The 23301-nt window shown below is 39.5% G+C and overlaps 1 protein-coding gene across 8 annotated transcripts in view; it reads left to right on the forward strand.

Annotated features, from left to right (window-relative positions):
- sdk2b (sidekick cell adhesion molecule 2b) overlaps positions 1 to 23301 on the forward strand; it is a 342012-nt gene that overhangs the window by 222974 nt on the left and 95737 nt on the right. For all 8 annotated transcript variants that reach the window (XM_056245433.1, XM_056245436.1, XM_056245434.1 and 5 more), the window contains exon 2: positions 15403 to 15562. In XM_056245433.1, the coding sequence (XP_056101408.1) occupies positions 15403 to 15562 (160 nt within the window). The remainder of the gene's footprint in view (positions 1 to 15402; positions 15563 to 23301) is intronic.

A 23301-nucleotide genomic window follows, 5' to 3' on the forward strand; every position in this document is an offset into this window, starting at 1 on the left:
TGAGTTGAAATGACAATGCGGTGTAACCGTAAGGTGTAAGGTGACAATATCTTCAGCTGTGTTCTCTGACTATTTCAGGTGTGTTTGTGTCAGAAGCCCATAGCAAATGTATTTTTCATTACTTTAATATGTTCCTTTAATAGGCTTTATAGAGACATATTCCATGCTCCATGTGTGATGGAACCATCTCTGGCACGCTCTTGAAAATGCCACTGCCATACCGTCTGCTGTAGTTTGGGATTAGATTTGCTTTCCATAATCATAATGCCGTAATTTGCTTAGTGCAGCCAGTCCACTGGAGAGATTTTATTCCAGCTACTGTGGGGAAATGAAAGCAGTTCGCCCACACACACTGACACACACAGACTGACAGACAGAGTCATGTGTTATCAGCCTGTCTTTTTTAGAGAGAAAGCAAGTGTGTGTGCATGTGTGGTCCTGGTATTAGTATAGTATAGTACAAGTATAGTATTACCAGTAAATTTTGACTTTGTGGGGACATTTTTTGGTCCCCATGAGGAAACCAGCTTATAAATTATACAAAATTATCTTTTTTGAAAATCTAAGATAGCAGTAAGTTTTCTGTGATGTGTAGGTTTAGGGGTAGGGTTAGTGTAAGGGGGCAGAATATACAGTTTGTACAGTATAATAACCATTATGTCCATGGAATGTCCCCATAAAACATGGAAACCTAACATGTGTGAGTGTGTGTTTGTGTGTGTACCTACTTAACTATATTTTGGGGACACATTTTACCCAGAACCAAAACCTGACAAAATCTCCAAAAAACTCACTTTTGAGACGTCCTCATTTGTAAATTTGGTATAAAAATAAAGTAATTAACACGTGTGTGTGTGTGTCTGGAAAAGTTCAATCAACCCATCTGGACTATAATTTATTTTCAAGACGTTACCTACTTTAATCGCAGGCTTTTTCATGACAATCTATTACAAGGTTGAGATGTTTTGACTGAATCCTTACAGACGTTCTCCAAATTCCTGGATGAAGTAGACAATTTACAGACACAGAAAGAGTGTGTGAGTCCGTGTATGTTTATGCTGCACATTTTCAAGTACAGTGCAGGTGTTTATGGAATTGCAATTTTTAGATCCTGGTGCCATACATCAACTCAAGTACAGAAAAGACATTGTTTAGTTAGATATTCTGTCTAACACGTGTTCTTGCTGTGTTTTTTAATTCTTTGTCTTTTTCCATGCCAGACGGCAGCTGCATGTGTCGTGTCTCGCTGTTGTATTAGAGCCTAGTTTTTTAGACACTCAAAAGTATTTTACTTTGAAAAATGTGTCTACGTTTCATTTTGTTGTGCTATTTAATGCAAGAATGCGTCCTTTGTGAACAGCCCCTTACTCGTCTGCATTTCCTCAGGCATTGGGGCGAATCTTCACTCTGTAGACATGCACTTCATACTATGAAATGTAATATTGTACTCTAGAGATTGTGCAGTTGAATGGACGCAAACCCACACGTTTTTGTTTGTTTGGTAATCTGTTTAAATAATGAAATTGAAGCATACAGTTTAAGGAGCCCGTAAGGTCTTGCAAAAAGTACTTTTTTACAAATAAAAAGTTTGATTAACACATAAAATAATGAAATTCTTATTCATAGTGGAACTGTAAAGCAAGACACACTCTGCGACCCACCTGTTGAATCACTGCTTTAGGGGGTCTGTTAAAACTCAATGGGCACAGGGGAGGCAAGAGAGATACTGCTTCCCGCTGGAACTTCAACTGTTGGTGTCGCTGTGTGACTTTGTACATTGTAGGAAAGGGATTAGCAAGGCATTAGAAATGGAGTTCATTGAGAAGGACTTTTCATGTCTGAATTACTCTATAGTGTGATGCTTGCAGTGTGTGTAGCGATATGTGAAAAATCTAACGCTATCTCATGACCAATTCATACGAGTGAGTAAAAGGTGGCTAATTCTTAGGAATTCATACGACCTCACTCGTAAAAATTTCTTATGATTTGTCTAAACCCCAGTGATGGGTATGTTTAGGGGCTGGGTCAGGGGTAGGTAATTCGTACCAATTTATACAAATTGGGCAACTTGTAAAATATGTACAATAGCCACACATTTTGCTCAGATTGGTACCATAGTTTTCAATCGGAAAATTCAGAAGTCTCAGTATGAACTCCAATACCAATTTATATGATCTGTTATCCACATTCATTTTATAGCTCTATACTCTCCATGGATGTTCTCAGAATTTTGGGCAGAAACAGCTGAGACAAAGTTGATCCTTAAAAAAATGGAGAGCTCCATTAAGTCGTCTGGCCAATGAAAGAGCAACCCTTGAGCAATAAAACTGCTCTAGGTGTGCGTGCGTGAATGTTGGCCTTGTACTGAGTGTGTCTCTGGGAAGAGGTTAGAGACTCTGATGGCGCCACACACACACACACACACACACACACACACACACACACACACACACACACACACACACACACACACACACACACACACACACACAAACACACACACACACACACACACAGGCTAAATAAAGACAAACTGCGGTTCAGCCACCAGTGATTCTTTCCAGATGACATGCGGTTAAAGATGTCTGGGTAACTGGGTCAGAGATGGAGTCTGTAAAAAGATATACAATCTTGAATGTAATTGTTCAGTTTTTTGCATTCGGTATGTTTTAATCATATTATTAACTAGGATTTTCGGGTCTTTAAGTGCTTTAAGTGTACAGTATTAGTGTTTGCATGTCCAGCTGACTTCATCCACCTGTCATTCCCTGTTTCTGCATCTATATGGACACTTCGCCCTCAGGCTACACATATGAAATATACATATGCATGTGAATAGAAGACATGGGAGGATCCTGAAGAATTCTCTTGTCCTGCTCTGGATCTCTCTGTGGTAGAGTGCTGTGGAAATCATGAGGCTGGTTTTTCAGATGTAATCTTATATAGGCCATGCTGTGATTAAAATGATATGCCAATGAGACGCTGGGAGTACATATTTTTGTCTAAAATACCCCTGCTCTGAATTTTTTGGAGCAGGCCCAAGTTTGTTTGGTTGGTGTGAAAGTAGTTTTCCTGAACTTGAGGAGGGATGAGTTACAGGTCATGACTTTGGTACAAACAGATGAAAGTGTTGTGTACATTTTTTGTTGGTGAATCTAAAGTTTAAATCCAGTTTATGTTGGTTTAGCGTGAATGTAAATGTATTTTTTGATGCCCGATACCATGGCTCTGCCACTAATGGTTGTTATAATGCAGATGCTCTGCCGTTCAAAAGTTTGGAGTTATGCTCACCAAAGCTGCTTTTTTTTATATAAAAAAGAGGTAAAAACACTAATAATGTGAAATGTTATTCCAATTAAAAATGACTGTTTTCTAGTTTTCCATGTCACATGATCCCTTAAAAATCATTCTAATATGATTTGGTGATCAAGAAACATCTTATTATTATCACAGATGAAATGGGTTTTGCTGCTTAATATTTTTGTGGAAATCGTAATACATTTTTTAAATATAATTTGTAGATAATATATTATTGACAGATTCTTTGATAAATAGAAAATTCAATATAACAGCATTTATTTGAAATCGTGTAATATAATCGTATAATATATATATATTTTTTAAACTTACTGACCCCAAACTTTATATTGTAAATAAAGTTTAACAGCAAATGAGGACACAAATTAAACTAAATAAACTGTAAATTTACACAATATTTGTTTTATTGATTTCTATTTGTATAAAAAAATTGTTTTTACATTTTGAATAATATTTTAAATGTTTTTTATTACACTGTAAAAATATATTGTTGGTTTAACTTAACCTGGTTGCTTAAAAAAAATTAAGTTCATTGAATTAAAAAAATTTAGTTAATACAATGAAGGAGATTGGTTTAATCAACAGAAATTCAAAATATTATGTTATCTGAACCCCATAAACTATCAAAGTTAATTAGACAAAAGAAAACAATATTGTGATAACAAATTGTGAAAATATATTTTTACAGTGTACTTTTTACACCTTTAGATTTTTAGAAGTGTTTATTATCAATTGACAAGGCTTGATGGTATATTTCTGAAAAGACAAAATGTAGAGTTCTGCTAAGTGGAAATATCAGATCAAAATTGCCTATTTCAGCCAATGAACAGACATAACACAAGACAAATACTTCAATATCACAGTAAACCTGAAGCAGCACCTGCCCGGCTAGTGGTACTCATGGTTCAGATCCAAAAGTACAATGTGAAAAGAATTGGACCAAGAAAGATATTTAGATTGTTTTCTCAAGAAAAGCTAAATAAAGTAGATTTTTGCCTGCTTTATTGCATTCAAATTTGTGTGTCTGTATATATTTGTTTGCCTTTGTAAACACATCACACCTCCGGTTCCTTTTAATGAGTCCGAAGCTAATCACTCATTATGAGAGAGAGAGAGGGAGTACCAAAGGTGCCCGTACTTTTAATAGAAGCCACATAGCTTGTGTTTAATTATGGATGTTAACCCCTGGGCAGCGTGTACGCGCATATGTGTGCGTGAGACACTCACTAATGAGTTAAGAAGTGTAATTCTCTGCTTTGCACTTGTGCAGGGCCTTTTGTGACACCAGCCACCAGACTCCTTTTGGCTTCTCGACAACCTGTCGCCAAAACAACTAGAACTGCCCCTCGGGAAACCCCGTCTGACCCCTCTTGTGCTTCTGAACACTCACGATAACAAGCACGGGAGAGACCATAATTGCAGCGTATCTTCTGAGAGCGTACAACCTCCTGTCTCGAACCCCTCCGACAGGCGCTGTTAAAACAATCTCTAGAATTTACAGCTTTTCACTGTCTACATCTAACGTCAGCGCCCATTAGGGTAGTTTTTCTCAGAAGACTTGCAGTGGTAATCTGATACTTTTTTTCAAAGGCCTCTCTTAAAACTTCGTCTTTGCGCCCACTGACTCTTTCGTATCTGTCAATTAAGATATGCTTCTCATAAGCCCCTGTACAATTTACACAATTTGCTCCCAGAGCACTTGTTACTGGTCGGCTCATGTAAGGTTACAGGAGGGCATAATGCCCTCTTTGCTGCCATTTACTGCATGGGTAATAGAGAGTCTGTGATCTTAGCGTTGTATCTCTGCTGTGCTCTGCCCCTCGGAGGCCCATCTGGGTGTTTGTTAGCTCCATTGACGGATCATTAAAGCTTTTAGTCGACCAGATCATTTGTTCTCTAATGAGAGGGAGAAACGCGAGCCCTGATACTCATCGATGATCAATGTCTTCTGCCTGTTTTAACTGTATCACTCGTTCTCGGTCTCTCTCTCTCTTTCTCGCTGTCTGCATCTTTATCTCGCTATCAGAGATAAAAGTGCAGTTTGAAACGCTTCGGAACAATTAGCCTCGCCCGTCTAATCAGATCTCTTGTGCACGGATGCTTCCACCTCGTTTTCATAAAACTTTGTGAATATCCCAAACATGCATCACATTAATGCCCACTCCACTTTTACTTGCCCCGTGTCTTCCTCTAACGCTCTTGTATTTAATACCGAATCATAGTACGTGTGAAATAGTAGGCCTATCTCAAAGCTCCACAGATGGCGGAATATTTCTAGTGGATTTGCAAAGTATCTGCGTATTTTTGGCTAATCTGTGTGCGCTTTTTGGACTAATGGCCCATTTGGCATTGCGCTATACGGAAGACATGAAGTTTCTGATGGTTCTCACAGCTTATTCATTAAATGTTTGAACTTAAAAGTTAAAGCTGCACTTTTTCCCTTTGTAAAAAGTTTGATGTATTCAGAAACGTGTAGTTTGCTAGATTATGAAAATATAAAAATAAAAAAAACAACTACATTGTCCAAAGTATTTCAGTTGCTATTTATTTAACAGATACCATAATCAACAAAACTAAAACATAGAAAGTAAACTTTAAAGGGCTAGTTCACCCAAAAATTAAAATGCTGTCATTAATTACTCACCCTCATGTCGTTCCAAACCCGTAAGACCTTTGTTCACAAATGAGGATATGTTTGATGAAATCTGAGAGCTTTCTTTCCCTCCATTGACTAGCCTGGGTTTCCCCATACTGCCTTTGCGCAGCGCTATTTTATTTACGCTGCGAGGTAGTCTGGATACCATGGACCAAATTTTCGCCTCATCTAGGGAACCAATCACAGAATGGGGAGGGAGCAGCAAGACGATGACGACGTCTATGCAAAACACCGAAGCAGTTTGTTTATACCTATGGATCAAACATGGCAGCAGACGCGAAGTTACCTTTCGATGCAGCCTTAGATATTGTTTTAAGTAGTTTCCTGCGTAGTAATCAAGAAACTTTACTGCCGTACCATGAGTGCAGCAGGCGTAATGATATGACGCAGCGCCTGAAAGTAGGTCACGTTGGAAGTTACCGAGCTGGGGACTATTTTCAGGCACTGCGTCATATCATTACGCCTGCTGCTCTCATGGTACGGCAGTAAAGTTTCTTGATTACTATGCAGGAATGAGAGTATAGTTCCTAGCCATATCAGCCTAGAAAATCGCAACTTTACATTTTCCGTCGGTCTTAGTGCACGATGAAACTACAGAAGAGTCAAGTTTTAAATAGGAAAAATATCGAAACTCTTTGGTCATTTTTTTTTGAGAAATGCTAATGGTCTTGTCCACTTCAATGATGTATGCTAAGCTATGCTAAAAGTGGTACCGCCAGAACCGGAGATCGGCTGAATGGATTCAAAAACGGTAAAACTCAACAGTTTAACTCTGGGGGAGTTGTAAAATGAGCCTATTTCCAAAAAAAGTGGAGTATCCCTTTAAGTAGTTTAGAACGCAAATAAATCTCTGACCCATTGTCTTCTTCCTCGTCTAGTTTCTTTCGCTCTACATACGTCATCTGGTATAATTGAAACGATTGGCTATGAGCTACGTACAGGCGCATTTGATAGACATTTGTAGCACCCAATAAACGTCACTGGGCATTCGTAAACCACACCGCAAATACGAGAAAATGAAAAGCTCTCAGATTTCATCAAAAATATCTTCATGTGTGTTCCGAAGATGAACGAAGGTCTTACATGTTTGGAACGACATGAGGGAGAGTAATTAATGACAGAATTAAACATTTTGGGTGAACTAACCCTTTAAATTCACCATGAAATACAAATTTGCAGTATTTATTTTAAATGATGTATTCATGCATAAAACAATGTATACTATTCTGCTCTTTTTTACTATATATTTTATATAATATATCATGTAACATTATTGATATATATATATATATATATATATATATAATTAACATTTATTGTATGTATCCATTTTTGCAGTGTACCCCAAATTCAACAGGATACATATCTAATCACCAGTGCATGAAGAACATAGTAGAAATATGGAAAATGCCAGTGTATTCCATTTCTTATTTGCTTTTGTTCTCAGTCGAGGAGCTAAAACTTCCTTCTTTAGATTAGTGAAACCAGAGAGATACAGCAAACCGTCTGCCTAATAGATCATTCTGACAGTTTAATTTTAATGCTTGATTATCATTCAATCTTATAATTGTATTATCCAACCGTTCAATTAATTTGGTCTATATTTACACCGATGATTAGGATCAAAATCGAAATTGTAGTCGCTGACTCTGCGTGTCGAAAGTAACCGGGCTATCTTTTGAGGTAGCTCTCCTGATATTCCTCCTCCTATGGGAATGGGATATCAACTCCATCTGCTCCCGGCATCTTTCCATTAGATGAACGAGCACTCTTAGATGAGATTGAGCGCATGGACCCACTTTAAATGACTGGACACAACTGTGCAGTGTGATACAAAATGAGCTTACACATACAGTACAGACATGGCTCGAATTTAAATGGGTGCTTCTGTTCAAGACTGATGAGATCTAGTCTCAGCCTCAGACGTCACGGCCACGGAGCGGTTTACATGTCGGTCAGACTTCCTCTTGTGCTGTCCTTGGCCAGTGAAAGCTGCGATGGAGTCCAGACCTTCTGCAGTCAGTCTGAAGGTCTGGCTACTCGAGACTAGATGAAATCAGGCTTGTAAGTTAGACATGGGGTCCCTTTTCTCCCACCATGTTAATCAAAATGTATATATATATATATATATATATATTCCTCATTAAAGAAAACCTCCTCCCTCTTGCAGCAACATCTCTTCTCTTCTCTGATGGCGTGGGTGCGAGGGTGACAACCTGTCACTTACATGAGATCACTGCAATAGCAAGCCACAATGATCCAATCAATTCCTGATGGAAAAAAAAAAACAAGTCCCGTCCTATATTTTTTGTCGTATTCTAGAACAGGGGTCCCCAACCCCCGGGCCGCGGACCGGTACCGGTCCGTGGATCATTTGGTTCCGGGCCGCACAGAAAGAATAAATAACTTGCATTATTTCCGTTTTATTTATTCACACATTTACCTGTTCACATATCGCGTATTTTGCGCGCTCAAGTTCGTTATTTCAAATGTAGGCGCGCGGTATACGCGCTCATAATGGAAGCGACGCGCTCGTTTTTTCCAAGCGAGTCCGCGCCGCATCGAGATAAAAACATATCTCAACTTTTCAGAATGCTGCAAGCGCACCGTAGGTCACGTGACAAGAACCAACCAATCATCTTCAACACTGAAAACTGCTGCACGAGTAGTTACTAGTAAAAAATATTTTTACTAAAAATTGTAATGCTCACAACTGATTCCTTGTTAAATCCATCATTGTTTATACAGAATTGTTCTAAATTCTATATATAAATGTGTATGTGTTTGCTATTTCTGGCGTTTTATGACCACTTCAGTTATAGTCTAACCTCAGACAAATGCAGAGCCGTTGCGCAGGAGAGATAGTTTCACGGCAGAAGCTCTGTTTACTGATGCTTGGGACAACTTTTCTTAAAATATAATCAAACTGCTCCTTGTCCACTCTGAAATAGGCTTTGAACCTCCCATTGTCCAGACGGAGCTCCTGAATCAGCTGGTGAAATTCCCCATGGTTTTTGCGTTTTTGTAGTATTAGTAGGGAGGTTAAGCCCAAAAAATAGGCCTTTGACTTCAAGTCATGATGCAAAGGTCTCCTTTGGTATGGAAGTACCTTAGGGTCATACAAATAAATTTATCCTAAGACACAAGTGAGATCACACTTTGTATCAGAAATAAACATGTTTTTTCAAAAATGGCCGCCAATGCGCCGAAAATACTCTAGAGCCCATATCTTTGCTTCTGTTATCGCTATAATGACAAATTTGGTGTCAAAGTGTACATTCTTGGGGTCAAGGAATCCAATAAAATTGGTTTCAAGTTTAAAAAAATAATAATTTTCCCTATACCATGACAATTGGGGGTAAATATGCACATTTCACATAAAAATTGTCATCAGAGTGACTTTACTTATCTTTTCGTTCAAAAACTTTAATTTTGTATTTAAGCAGTGCAGCTACTTCTGTACATTACATTTGTCCTAAGTAGCATGAGATTTCGACCAGTCAGGAGTAGCCTATAGCATATCAGTTCCTGCAACAACACATCCCATCTGCACCAGGAGCTGTGACAGCTGTTGAAGGTCAGAGGTGACAGGTTAACACTTTGAGGTTCGTATGACTTTCTCATTAAATAATTTTTTTTTTTTAATGTTAGATAACTAATAAATAGCTAGCTAGTTGACTATGGAAAAAAAAACCTTAGAGGGAAAACCTCTTTTCTCGAGAATACTGAAGCCAAAAATTATCCTTATAATTTGTATTAATTTAAAACACACTTGCTGCAGCTAGCAGACCTAGGCGAGGCAGCTCGCGCGCCTATTGGATGCTATGCGGCAACTGCTGCAACCTATCGAGGCACTGCTCGTGACGTAAGCACCAATGAGTGGGCGAATGGGCGTGGCTTATGCCTATATAAGCCAGAGCTCGATAAGATGCTCCTTGGTTTTCATCGACTGAAGCGAAACCAGATGGTAGCACAAGCACGGCAGGGTTACGCAACACTCATTCCCTCTTCTAGAGAGAACCGAGGTTACGTTAGTAACCGTGACGTTCTCTTACGAGAGTACTCTCGTGTTGCGTAAGCTAGCTTACGCTACGGGAATCCAATTTAAAACGCCGTGCGTGCTAAATCTACCACAACACTGACCCAAGGGCGAGCGCCCTGAGTTCATATGATATGGGGATATAAAAAGCCGACATTGGGAATGGGCTTAATAAGAATGATATAAGGTAAACGTGGTTACCTTAAATGCATAGAGGGTGCTTAACACGGTATAACAGTCAGGGGAGGCAATAGCCTGCCTGAACTGAAAACTTTGCAGTCCGCGGAACCGAGTCCGGCAGAACTGAGCGGATAAACTAAACTGACAACAGTCTAGCTTGGAGCGCGGGAACTTCCAGGTTATAGAACCCTATAAATGTAGACAGAGAGGCCCAGCCTGCCGCCATACAGATATCGTGAAGGGAAATCCCACTGGACCAGGCCCATGAAGAGGCATGCCTCTAGTGGAATGAGCTCTGACGCCCAGAGGGCAACGAAGGCTCTTAGATGTATAAGCCAGTGAGATAGCGTCCACTTTCCACCTGGAAAGGCTATGTTTCGAGGCAGCTAGACCTTTAGATCGGCCACCAAACGAAACAAATAGCTGTCCTGACCGTCTGAAAGCAGCCGAACGTTCCAAGGGCCCTAACCAGGCAAAGGAGATTCACGTCAGACTCGCTGTCAGATCCGAAGAGAGAATGTCAGATTGAAGAGGCGGTGGTACCAGTACCAGTCGGTCGCCTTCCAAGGTTTCAGAGCTGCGACGCATTTCTGATTGACCCTGAGGCGAAACAGATCGGAGGCCCAAGCTTGAGACGGCACTCGTGCTTTCAGCCACCACTGCAGTGGGCGCATGCGAAGCAGACCCAGCTGGAGTACTGATGATGATGAGGCCATGAGGCCCAGCATCTTCTGAAATCTCTTGAGCGGGACTATAGTGCCGCAATGTTCAGTATGCGCTCTGGCGATAGTCGCGCTGTCATTGACAGCGAGTTCAGCTCTGTGCCCAGAAAGGATATTTCCTGGCTCTTCGCCCAATTGACTGTGAGACCAAGATTCTCGAGGTGTTCGAGTAATATGGTCCTGTGTTCTATGAGCTCTGAATGAGATCGAGCTAGAATCAGCCAATCGTTCAAATAGTTCAAAGCTGGCATTCCCTGAAGTTTCAGGGGCGCGAGAGCCGCGTCCATGTACATCATAATATACAGGATGCCAGGGACAGGCCGAACGGTAGGACTGTGTATTGATATGCCTGGCCCTCGAAGGTGAATCTCAAAAATCGCCTGTGACGAGAGAATGTCAGACTCGCTGTCAGATCCACAGAGACTTGTGCTCTGAAAGGAGTGGCAAGTACTTTGGGGACATAATCATGTCTTGGTTTGAGGATGACCTTGGACTCATTAGGCCCAAACTCAAGGCACGACGCACTAACAGAAAGTGCGTGTAAGTCACCCACCAGCTTGACTGAGGCGATAGCCACCAGAAAGGCGGTTTTCAATGAGAGATACTTAAGGTCCACAGACTGTAGAGGTTCGAAAGGGGCACCCTTCATGGCCTCCAGGACCAAGGAAAGGTCCGAGGGGGGGCGAGGAGGGTTCATCCTTCTAGCTCCCCTGAGGAAGCGGACTACAAGGTCGTTCCTACCCAGTGACTGGCCATGCGAATGTTTGACAAACGCAGCAATAGCCGCCACATATACCTTGAGCATGGATGGGGATCTACCCTTATCCAAGAGCTCCTGTAGGAAGGAGAGAACCTCCGACACCCCACAATCTTGTGGATCCAGGTTGCGAGCTGAGCACCAACCTGAGAACACTGACCACTTGGAACCATAAAGCCATCTAGTAGAGGGTGCTCTAGCTTGCGTAATCGTGTTTAACACTCCGTCGGGGAGACTGATGGGTACCCGTTGATGGCCCACACATGCAGAGCCCAAAGCTCGGGTCGTGGGTGCCAAATCGTACCCCCGGCCTGTGAGAGGAGATCTCTCCTCAATGGGACAGGCCACGGAGGCAAGCTCTGAAGCTGCATCAGCTCCAGAAACCAAACTTGGTTCGGCCAGAACGGAGCTACTAGAAGTACACAGGAACCGTTCTCCCTTATAGGCTTGATTACCTGTGGTAACAGCATGATCAGAGGGAAAGCATAGAGAGGGCGGCTGGGCCAGTGATGGGCAGCCCAGCCGCCAGTGATGGGCTGGGCCAGTGATGGGCTGGGCCAGTGATGGGTGCTGAACCCATACAAGGATGCGTTCTGCCAGTGCATGAAGGTTCCGTGATCTCAGACTGCCCTGGCGATTTATGTAGGAAACCACCGACATGTTGTCCGTGCGGACAAGGACATGGTGGCCCTTTAGAAGGGGAAGGAAGAACCGCAAGGCGTTCTCGACCGCCTTCATCTCTAGACAGTTTATGTGCAAGCTCTTTTCTTGGCTTGACCACAGGCCAAAAGTCGGTCTGCCCTCATAGAGGGCGCCCCAGCCCGAATTGGAGGCGTCTGTCGAAACCACTATCAGTTTAGAGATTACTCCCAGGTTTACACCTGTCTGATACCAGTCGACCGCCTTCCAGGGCTCCAGAGCTGTGACACAGTTCTGAGTTACCTTGAGACGTAAACGACCGGATGCCCATGCTCGACGCAGGACCCACGTCTTCAGCCAGTGCTGTAAAGGGCGCATGCGAAGCAGACCTAAACGAAGAAATTATTAAGTTGTGAATGGACTGTGTGTTTGGCATGCGTTTTTTAATAAAAAATTGCATACTTCACCTCCAATTGTCATGTTAAGGACAACATTATTGTTTTTTAGTCTTGGAACCTATTTTATTGGACTCCTTGACCACAAAAATGTACCCGTTGATACCAAATTTGTCATTATAGCTATGACAGAAGCAAAGATATGGGCCTCTCAAGTATGGTCGGCGGCCATTTTTAAAAAATGTGTGTATATAAGATACAAAATGTGATCTCACTTGTGTCTTAGGATAAATTTATTTCTATGGCCCTAAGGTACTTCCATACCAAAGGGGACCTTTGGATCATGACTTGAAGTCAAAAGTCACTTAACCTCCCTACTATATCGGGTGCACCCAAACCCTGCTGCGTTTTTATACTCTTCTTAGTAAATAAATCTTGTAACAGAGTTACAGCAAGGGTTTTTCGGTGATGGAAATCCATTGCTGAAATTCCCTTGCTGTAACGGAGAGCGCAGCTGATGGTTGCTTAGCAATGACAGACGCCTCCGGAGCGCAACCTCACGCCTAGCATTTTCTACGCGTTTTTAGGCGCTATATGTGAATGGCGCCTTATAGGGGGCAGAGAGGATGTTACTCATGTTATGTTGTTGGCGCGATGTTACGAGGACACTGCTAATAAAGTTGCGAGTAGGCCTACACATTGGATTTACGTTTATTATTATATTTTAAAAAATACCCCAGTTTTTATGCCGGTCGTTTCATTTTTTTTTTTTTTTTTTCATCTGCCACACCTTAAAGGGATACTCCACCAGTTTTTCTTATTAAACTATGTTATTCCCTTAACTAAGACGAGTTGATACATACCTCTCTCGTCTCAGTGCGTGCACTATATCCCTCTGTATTGCCGCAAAACTATGTTAGCACTTAGCTTAGCCCATGCATTAAATATGGGCCAAGCAGAGAAGCGACCAAACACTTCCACGTTTTCCCTATGTAAACACAGTTACTCGAGTAGTGTAACTTGACCTGGGCTGGTGACACAAAATAAACCGTTGCGCTTTTCTAAGCGTTTAAAATTGATGACTATATTGTATGGCGGAGTACCATAACAAGTGCTTTTGAGCACTTCGACTTGGCGCAATAATATCTTCACTCGTGAAAAGATTACCGGCTCCCGCTTACTCTCCCCCTCCCTCCAATAGCATCCAGCTGCTGACATTTCCGTCAATACTACCAACGTGACTTTTACTACCTGTGCTATTAGCAAACTGCAGATCATTTGCAATGACCGACTTTGTAGATGATTATGACTTCTTTTAGAAGACCCAGAGCCATATCTGTTTGAACCCGAGTACACGGAGGAGGAATTAGCTCTTGTGGACCGTGAGAGGCAAGAAAGATATGATCCAGAACAGACCGGAGCTGGCGAAAGACCACGGGCTTTCTGTAAGTGATCTGAATATTGTTGGTGTAGCCTCATCCTTTAGGCGTGTTCCTGTGCAGGTATAGTCCTTCTTTGTGAAATGTTCGGAGCAAACACGCCACTTCTTCAGAGTCATCAATGGTGTTTTGGGATTCTTGTTCAAAGCAGCTAACCAAGCTCTCCGCTGTATGTGGTGTGTTGGAATTCGGTGAAAAATGACAGCACTATGTACATTCTCCTTATTTTCACAACCCTTTACGATGCACGCTTTAACCATTATTGTACACAAACTAGCTTCCAACAACCTGTTACTTCGTCAACTCCGCTCGAACTACTACTACCGGCGCATGTCACGTTGTATTGACGGAAATGTCAGAGGGAGGGGGAGAGGAAGCGGGAGCCGGTAAGAGGACTTTTCACGAGTGAAGATATTATTGCGCCAAGTCGAAGTGCTCAAAAGCAATTGTTATGGTATTCCGCCATACAATATAGTCATCAATTTTAAACGCTTAGAAAAGCGCAACGGTTTATTTTGTGTCACCAGCCTAGGTCGAGTTACACTACTCGAGTAACTGTGTTTACATAGGGAAAACGTGGAAGTGTTTGGTCGCTTCTCTGCTTGGCCCATATTTAATGCATGGGCTAAGCTAAGTGCTAACATAGTTTTGCGGCAATACAGAGCGATATAGTGCACGCACTGAGACGAGAGAGGTATGTATCAACTCGTCTTAGTTAAGGGAATAACATAGTTTAATAATAAAAACTGGTGGAGTATCCCTTTAAAGGCCGGTCCGTGAAAATATTGTCTGATATTAAACCGGTCCGTGGCGCAAAAAAGGTTGGGGACCGCTGTTCTAGAAGACTTTTCACTCAGATATATATCACAATAGGGACTATTGTAACTTACGTTTCATGCCAACTTTAATTTTAAAGGGGTCCTATTATGCCACTTTTTTACGGAAAAGTGTCCCCAGAATATGCCTGTGAAGTTCCAGCTCAAAATACCCCACAGATCAAATCTAGCAATACAGAAAGATGTTTATGCATCCTCGTATTCAGTCTGGAGTACTTCAGGTTTGCTGAAGGGCACACAAGACAACAGGCCGTGTTTGAAATTCCATGTGCAAATATCAGCAGCAGGCTGAGGGCCCGATACAGCAAGGGTCTGTGAGCATTAGGTCATGTTTACCTGCAGCGGGTCAAACAGTGTTTTCCCTCAGAACCGATTCTTTCTTCCTCACATTCTCTCTCTTTTGCTTTGTGTCTCTCTGCAGATGACGTTCCTCCATACTTTAAAACAGAGCCGGTACCGAGTCAGTTACACCTGGAGAGGAACCGGTTGGTTCTGACCTGTATGGCCGAAGGAAGCTGGCCTTTGGAGTTTAAATGGATCCACAACGACACGGAGATCACGCGCTTCTCGCTGGAGTACAGGTCAGTGTGTGTTTTCATGCATATTTTAGATATAAATGATTTGCATTGCAGCAGTTTGTTGTGATGTATCAAAAATAGAACTGCATTAACCTTAATTTGAGAAAAACGTGGATTCTTTTTAGCGGCTGCTCTGGCCACTTAACTTCCCTTGCCTCAAATAATGTTATTTTATTTCTAAATATCTTTTATTTTTCTCTATTATTCTATTATATGTTATGTGTTGTTTATATATTTATTTTAGTCATTATTTACTTATTTTTTTATTGATCTGAGAGTTTTAAACTGAGAGTAACTTCAAAGTTTGCATTTGATGTTTTCTGAACTTAGGTTTTAGCAATACTAAGAGAAATATGAATTATAAAATATTCATGCGAAGTCAAGTTTTGTACTAATGGATTCATGTTGAGAATAAAGTAGTAAGAAAATAAGGTTTTCGCCCTCATTTTTTTTTTTTTGAGGTGTTCTATTCATACAATGAAAGTCAGTGGAGTCAACAGGAGTGTTGTTTTGGACCCCATTGACTTATATAGACAAAAACAGTTGACTTTTATTATATCGACAAAATCATACTGGTTTGGAACGACATGAGCGTGAGTAAATGATGGCAGAAATTTCATTTTTAGGTGAACTTTCCCTTTAAGTCAGTGGTTTCATCTCTGGCACTCATGGTCCACTTTCCTGCACATTTTGCTCCAACCCTAATCAAACACATCTGAACAAGTTTATAAGGGTCTTCAAGATCACTAGATTTACTGGCAGTTGCGTTTGATCAAGATGGGAGCTAAACTCTGCAGGAAAGTGGACCTCGAGTTGAGAAGTCCTGATTTAAAGGGATAGTTCACCCAAAAATGAAAATTCTGTCATCATTTACTCACCCTTAAGTTAAATAAATTACTTAATAACCTGTATAAATGACTTTCTTCTTCTGAACACAAAAGAAGATATTTTGAAGAATGTCAATAACCAAACAGTTAATGGACCCCAGTGTCTTCCATAGTTTTTTTTCCTCTTTTTTTTTTCACACTATGGAAGTCAATGGGGTCCATCAACTGTTTGGTTACCCTTAATCTTCAATATATATTTTGTGTGTGTGTGTTCAGTAGATAGAACAGAATAACAGTTTTTATTTTTTCATTTTTGAAGTAGGCTATTTTGAAACTATATTTTCCTGAGCCGTTAAAAAATCTCTCCATATCCATGAAAGTAACCAATATGATTATTTTAGTTGTATTAGGTTATAATCCTTATGCTAGTGATTGTAATCATTATAATAGTGAAACAGTGAACTGTGATTAGAAGAGCAGGAATGTGATGGCACATAAATTGTTCCATCTTTACTTTGTAAGGTGAGGATTCAAAGAAACAATTATTTAGTGTTGAAGCGCAGGACGATTGTATCTGCCACCAAATGTGCTTTGGTCATCCAATTCAGACTTTTTTTTAATTAACTATCCTCTGAATATAATGTAAACTCTGGGGCTGTGGTGAATGGAGTTTTAATTAAAAAGATAAAACCGGCTGATTAAACTGAGGGACAGGACGATGTTGTGATGGTCACTGTGCTCTTCTAAGACCTTGTGATCACTAAAATCCAGTTACAGTTGAGCTCTTTCTAACAATGGCTATGTTTATTATATAAAAGTGAACATTCTGTCATCATTTATTGTTCCAAACCTGTATGACTTTCCTTCTTCTGTGGAACATAAAAGAAGGTATTTTAAATAAAGCTCTGTTTTTTTTCTATCCATACAATGAAAGTCAATTGGGATCCATGTTGTGTGGACCGCAACTTTCTTGAAAATATCTTCTTTTCTGTTCCATAGAAGAAAGAAAGTCATAGGTTTTGAACGGCATGAGGGTGAATTAATCATGACAGTATTTTTTTTTTTCATTTATAGGTGAATTATGCCTGTAAAACATATGCAAAACCATAATCTACATGTGTCCAATAAAGTAATAATCTGTGCTTTGAGACACAGTGAAAAATCCAAACACATCTTTAAAGCAAAACGAAACATGAAGAGAAATGAAAATAAATCAATATACAAATATAATACTCGTATAGCCATTTTCAATTTAATTTCAATCTGGACTCCTGCGTGATTTAATAATTTGACTAAATTACTGAGCAGAATTGCTTAAATGAATTAATTATAAACAAGAAAAGAAATAAATAGCAAGCTGTATATCCAGAATATAACAGTGTGGAGCAGAATTTTGAAAGTGTGTGTGTGAACATGGGCAATCTCAAAATATCCTATAATTGTATGGCTATGGCTAAACAGAAAAAGAGCAAATAAATATATATATATATATATATATATATATATATATATATATATATATATATATATATATATATATATAGTACACATAATGTAGTGTCTCTTCTCATTATGTCTGGTTAGAACACCAGATTATGAAATCAAACCCATTACATCTAGAGGTCAAGGAGATCATTTAAGGTCAGTAACATTGATCAGAACGAAGACTTGGAACTGTAATGCATAAAGAAATCTAATTGAAACCCAGTTGTCAGATGTTTGTAAACACTTGTGTTGTGTGGGATGAGTCCTGTGGGATGTCTCCTGTGTCATTGGTGTCCTTCTCTATGACATGTGAAGGCATGTGAAAGCAGGTGGGTCAGCAAAGCCGAATGGTAATTTGGCCATGAATGCTCTTCTATGCAAAGAGAGAGAGTGATGAATCGTCATTTAAAAGCATCCCAGCTCTCACAATGACCTTTCCTTTCCATGCCCCCTGACACATAAGTGTGTGTGTGTGTGTGTGTGTTTGTGTGTACGTGCCTGTGTGTGTGTGTGCGTGTGCATGTGTGTGTTTCTCTCGTACACAAAGAAGACTTTCCCAAATGAGCTCAATCAATTGTTGTCTGGCAGTGGTGTTGTTCTCTAATGCCAGCTCAGCTGACTCTGCTAGTGTGGCGCTAATGACATCAGCCTGCCTGGGCATCCAATGAGCTCAGGCGTGTTTAACACTACCAAGTGCTTTGCGGGATTAAAAGTAGAATTTAAATGTGATCATGTCATTTTTATTAATTTTTTTATAATTGCTCCTACCCCTGCTTAAAATGCAGAGACAATTAAGTAGGTAATTTGTTGATTGATACTCCTGAAAAATCTATTTTCTTTGAGCATCCTGACCTTGTGTTGGGTCTAATTTATGTTTATTAATTGTTGATAATCAATGACACTTGACTGATGACTGCTTGGTTGATTTGTCGATAGATTGGTTGTTTTTTATTTATTTTTTTATTTTAATAATTCACCCAATTGTGTACAGTACACTACCATTCACAATTGTGGGGTCAATAAGATTATTGTAAAAAAAAAAAAAAAAAAAAATCTATACTTTTATTCAGAGAGTATATATTCAAATTGATAAAACATGACAGTAAAAACATTTATAATGTTACAAAATACTTAAATCCTGTTCTTTTGAACTGAATTCATCAAAACTATCGCATTTTTCACAAAAATATTAAGCAGCACATCCATTTTCAACATTGATAATAATAAGAAATGTTTCTTGAGCAGCAAATCAGCATATTATAATGATTTCTGAAGGATTATGTGAAAATATAGAAAACAGTTATTTGAAATTGTAATAATATTTCACATTACCGTTGATCAAGAAAATTCAGCCTTGGTGAGCATGAGAAATAAAACATCTTAGCGATTACATTAAGTAATTGTAAATTAAGTAATTGAGTCAACCTGTTATTCAATGCTGGATATTACATTGTTTTGATTTCTTGTTCTTCATTGGAACACAAAATTCTGCCCAAACGATATTGTGAAGAATTGATCCAAATTTAGGAGTGTTCCCTCTTCAATAATTCCTGCCACTCAAATCATAATACAAGGACAGCATTTGAATGTGCACAGAAGAGCAGCATTTTCATTGTAGGGAGAAAATAAATATTATATCTATTTATTTAACTGTATTTCTGAAGGCCTTGGATCATAACAATACTGTTTTGAGAAGAGAAAGAGAGAAAAAGCAACCTAGCCCTTTCACTTATCACCAGATAAAAGTCTTGCAGTTATTCCTCCAGGTTTCACTCTATGGTTTTCGTTTCTTGTGTTAAAATCTCAGCAAACAAGTTCCTCTCACGGCTGACTCTCAGACCATTTTCACATTAACGGGGACAATTTCACGCTGGATCTGCACAAATTAACTAGAGTTCAGTGCAATAATTTGCCTTGTCTGGAGGATGGCAGAGATGAGTTAACCACTGAGGGTTCTCACAGAAATTCTGTGAAAGATCCTTTAATATCCTTGTAATATATTTGTAACAGTTGAAATTTCTTACAGTTCAGTTTTTATCACAGTTCTGTAGTCACAGTTTTCAGTTCTACATTGATTTTTAGGTGTTTGATTAGGAAATTTTGAAGCTGATACCAATAACTGTAATGTTAACACTGTGAATGGCCGATGCCGATCTAATTACATTATTTATAAAAGAGCCATTTTTAAAGGCATTAAAGGGATAGTTCACTTTGAAATTCATTTTTGGTATGTTTTAGCTTACCTCAAGGGCATCCAAGATGTAGGTGTCTTTGTTTCCGCAGTAGTTTCAGTTTTGATATTTTTAGGTCAAACCGTTCTTGTCTGTCAGTCATATAACGCGGGCGCTTCGGTCTGCGCAAGCGCCGGAAGTGATCTCCCGCGCGTGTACGTCACTCATTGTTTACACAGAGATTTCGGAAGTGTTACCTTTCACTGTGAAGATCTAAACATATTTAGATATACAGGAAATCGCAATGGAAGACGATTTCGATATATCAACAGACAACGTTGATTTTTTGGGGGTTTTTTTGGAAGAGATCACTCCCGGTGCTTTCCGGCGCTTGCGCAGACCGAAGCGCCAGATCACTTGGACGTGGCTGTGGTTACAAAAGGTAAAAACGATATAAATACTGTTCGTTTTCTCACACAAACCGCTCGTTTCGTGTCTTAGGCCATCAATGTGTACTTACATTTACGAGTCATTAAATCATGTTTAATTTGGACTTCTCTGTGCATGCTCTTTGAGGTGGTGACCATTGACTTGCATTATATGACTGACAGACAAGAACGGTTTGACCTAAAAATATCAAAATTGAAACTACTGTGGAAACAAAGACACCTACATCTTGGATGCCCTTGAGGTATTAAGCTAAAACATACCAAAGATTAATTTCAAAGTGAACTATCCCTTTTAAATGAATAGTTCACCCAAATACCAATATTTTTTTCATCATTTACTTCTCCTTGTGTTGTTCCACACCTGTTTGACTGAACAATGCCTCATTGTTTTTTTTTTTTCATCCATTCAATGAAAGTCAATTAGTTCCAATGTGGGATTTTTGTTTTTGGTTACTCCTCTTGCAAAAATGTATATTGTCACTAAATGACCATATTAATGGCTGGTACACATTGTACGATTTTGGGCTGTCCCAGAAAAAAGACCAATCGTTGTGATTTCTGTGGCCGTGACTTCTAAACGGTGGTCCTATGTTCTCCGACATACAGAAAATGTCGTACCCAAGTTTATTAGATCCATGTCGTACAGTGTGATTTGTGTTGATCTTATAGTATTGCTAAAATCGCCCAGTCTGTAGCACGCATAAGATAGTATTGAATATGTTAACTTTTAATCTAAATTCTCATCATTTCACACTTCATGTCATTGATCATTTAAAGTAGTTTAAAATCAATTGTGTTGAAGTCATCGACTCCTAGTCAGATAAACTGTGTACAGTGTTTCTCCAGTACCGAAATAAACAGACCTTCACTTGTATTTCTTATATAAGCAAACAACCTCTTCTTATTTTCAACATACCCGCCATTTGTGTCCCCATAACAGCAAGTAGTGCTGTTGTTTGTTACTAAAAGGCTGTGTCATTCATCAACTATATGCACTGATTATTCTATAGGCAGCAGATGTTATCAGTGTTTCCTGTAACAGCGCCTGCAGGCTGAGCCGACGTTGCGTTTCGCTCCCAGCAAATTGAATCACCTGCAGTGTAGGCCTGTACAAAAAAGATCTGCTTTCTTCCTTCCTTTCATTCTTTTTTTTTTTTTTGCCTGAAACCACGCAATGTCAAAGACGGCATTGGAGCAGAAAAAGCGTTCTGTTGTTTTCTTTTTTCATGTAAACATTAGCGTGTTCTGTTGTGACGCTTTCCTGATGTCTGCGACCGGATACCGACACACTTACTGAGAAGGGCTTTCAGTCCAGACAATGCTAATGGTTTCTTTTCCGCACCTGAAATATGAGACTTCCAACCAGCATTCTTTTAGTGTAACTGTGTGTGTGTGCGTGTCTGGTGGTGTATCTGTGTATGCATGAGTGCATCCATAATCTGGTTTCCAGTTCCCTCCCAATGGAATTGTTGCAATCTGACCTTACAGACATTGTTGAATATGTTCATAAGTATGCAGTTCATGCCAGTATTGTGTGCAGTTCGGAACTGAATTGAGAATGGGTTTTAAAATTCAACAGCTCAATTTGGACAGAATTTGGTTGCACTGAATACAGAATTTTAAGAGTGCAACAGTGTCCACTTTCTCAATAGGCCGTGGATGAATGTAAAACTCTTGCTTTAAAGGTGTTTTTTTATTGAAAAATATATTTATACAAATATTTAATTATTTTGAGAGCGAAGGGAGATTGACGTCATTTAAAGTGTTTCATGGAAGTGGCGGGGCGCTAAAGAGTTCTTTTGACATGATTTGCTTGTTCGGTTCTCTGATTGGTCGAGATTTTTTTGCAGAATTATAGTTTTTTTTACCAGTACCAGTTGTTTTTCTAATTAATGAATAACCATGGAGACAAACTAGTGGCAGGAAACTGATAACAAAGGAAAACTAACCAGATCATTAATGCCTGATACACATTGTATGATTTTGGGCTGTCCCAGACAAAAGAAGACCAATCGTGGCGGATGTCCTGCATCGTACACTGTGAGATGTTCAAAGACGGCCGTTGTCTTCACACAAGAAGCAATTTACCATGCCTGGCAGGATCTGCAACCCGCTAACCTCATCGCTAATATCATTTGATATTTCATTATAGTCTGTTAATAACAGCTCTCTTCAACTCTTGCATTCTAACAAGACACCCGTCATTCAAGCCCTATCACTCTATCCACTCTCACTTTCCAAACTCCAGCCGTATTCCTCAACACCCACACAATCTTCCGTCTCTCACGGTTAGCGGTATGTTAAACTACAGGTCTGGAGTCAGTGTGGTACCAGATAATAGGCATTAACAGCTCTTCTATTCTCGTGGACTGTAGTCTGCTCTGAGAGTTTATATGGGGCTCGTTTTTGATAGTAAGTCAATTATGTGACGCCCATTTTTGTGTCGGGATATATTGATTTATTCAAAAGTTTATTTATAAAACATAATACCATTCATTTTGAAAGTTACTTGAATATTCTGAATTAAAATGAATTTGCTGTGTTTTGAAAGGCATTCGGTAAAAATGTAAGGGTGAAGAAAACAGTGTAATGAAAAGGCTGAAATTGATAGTTTCATAAAAAATCATCAGTGACGCAGTTTGTTAGTATTGATCATCTTTATAATGGTAAACCCCCCAAATATTTGGGTCACAATATTTAAAAAATAAAATTATATGTACAAATATTTGAACAAAATATTTTATTTGTTTGATTTTTGTGTAAAGAGTTAAAAATAATTGTAAAAATAATAATAATAATATATCATTACA

The sequence above is a fragment of the Rhinichthys klamathensis genome, unplaced genomic scaffold, assembly GCF_029890125.1.
Source record: "Rhinichthys klamathensis goyatoka isolate OS25496 unplaced genomic scaffold, OSU_Roscu_1.1 h1tg000030l_1, whole genome shotgun sequence".
Taxonomy (NCBI): Eukaryota; Metazoa; Chordata; class Actinopteri; order Cypriniformes; family Leuciscidae; genus Rhinichthys; species Rhinichthys klamathensis.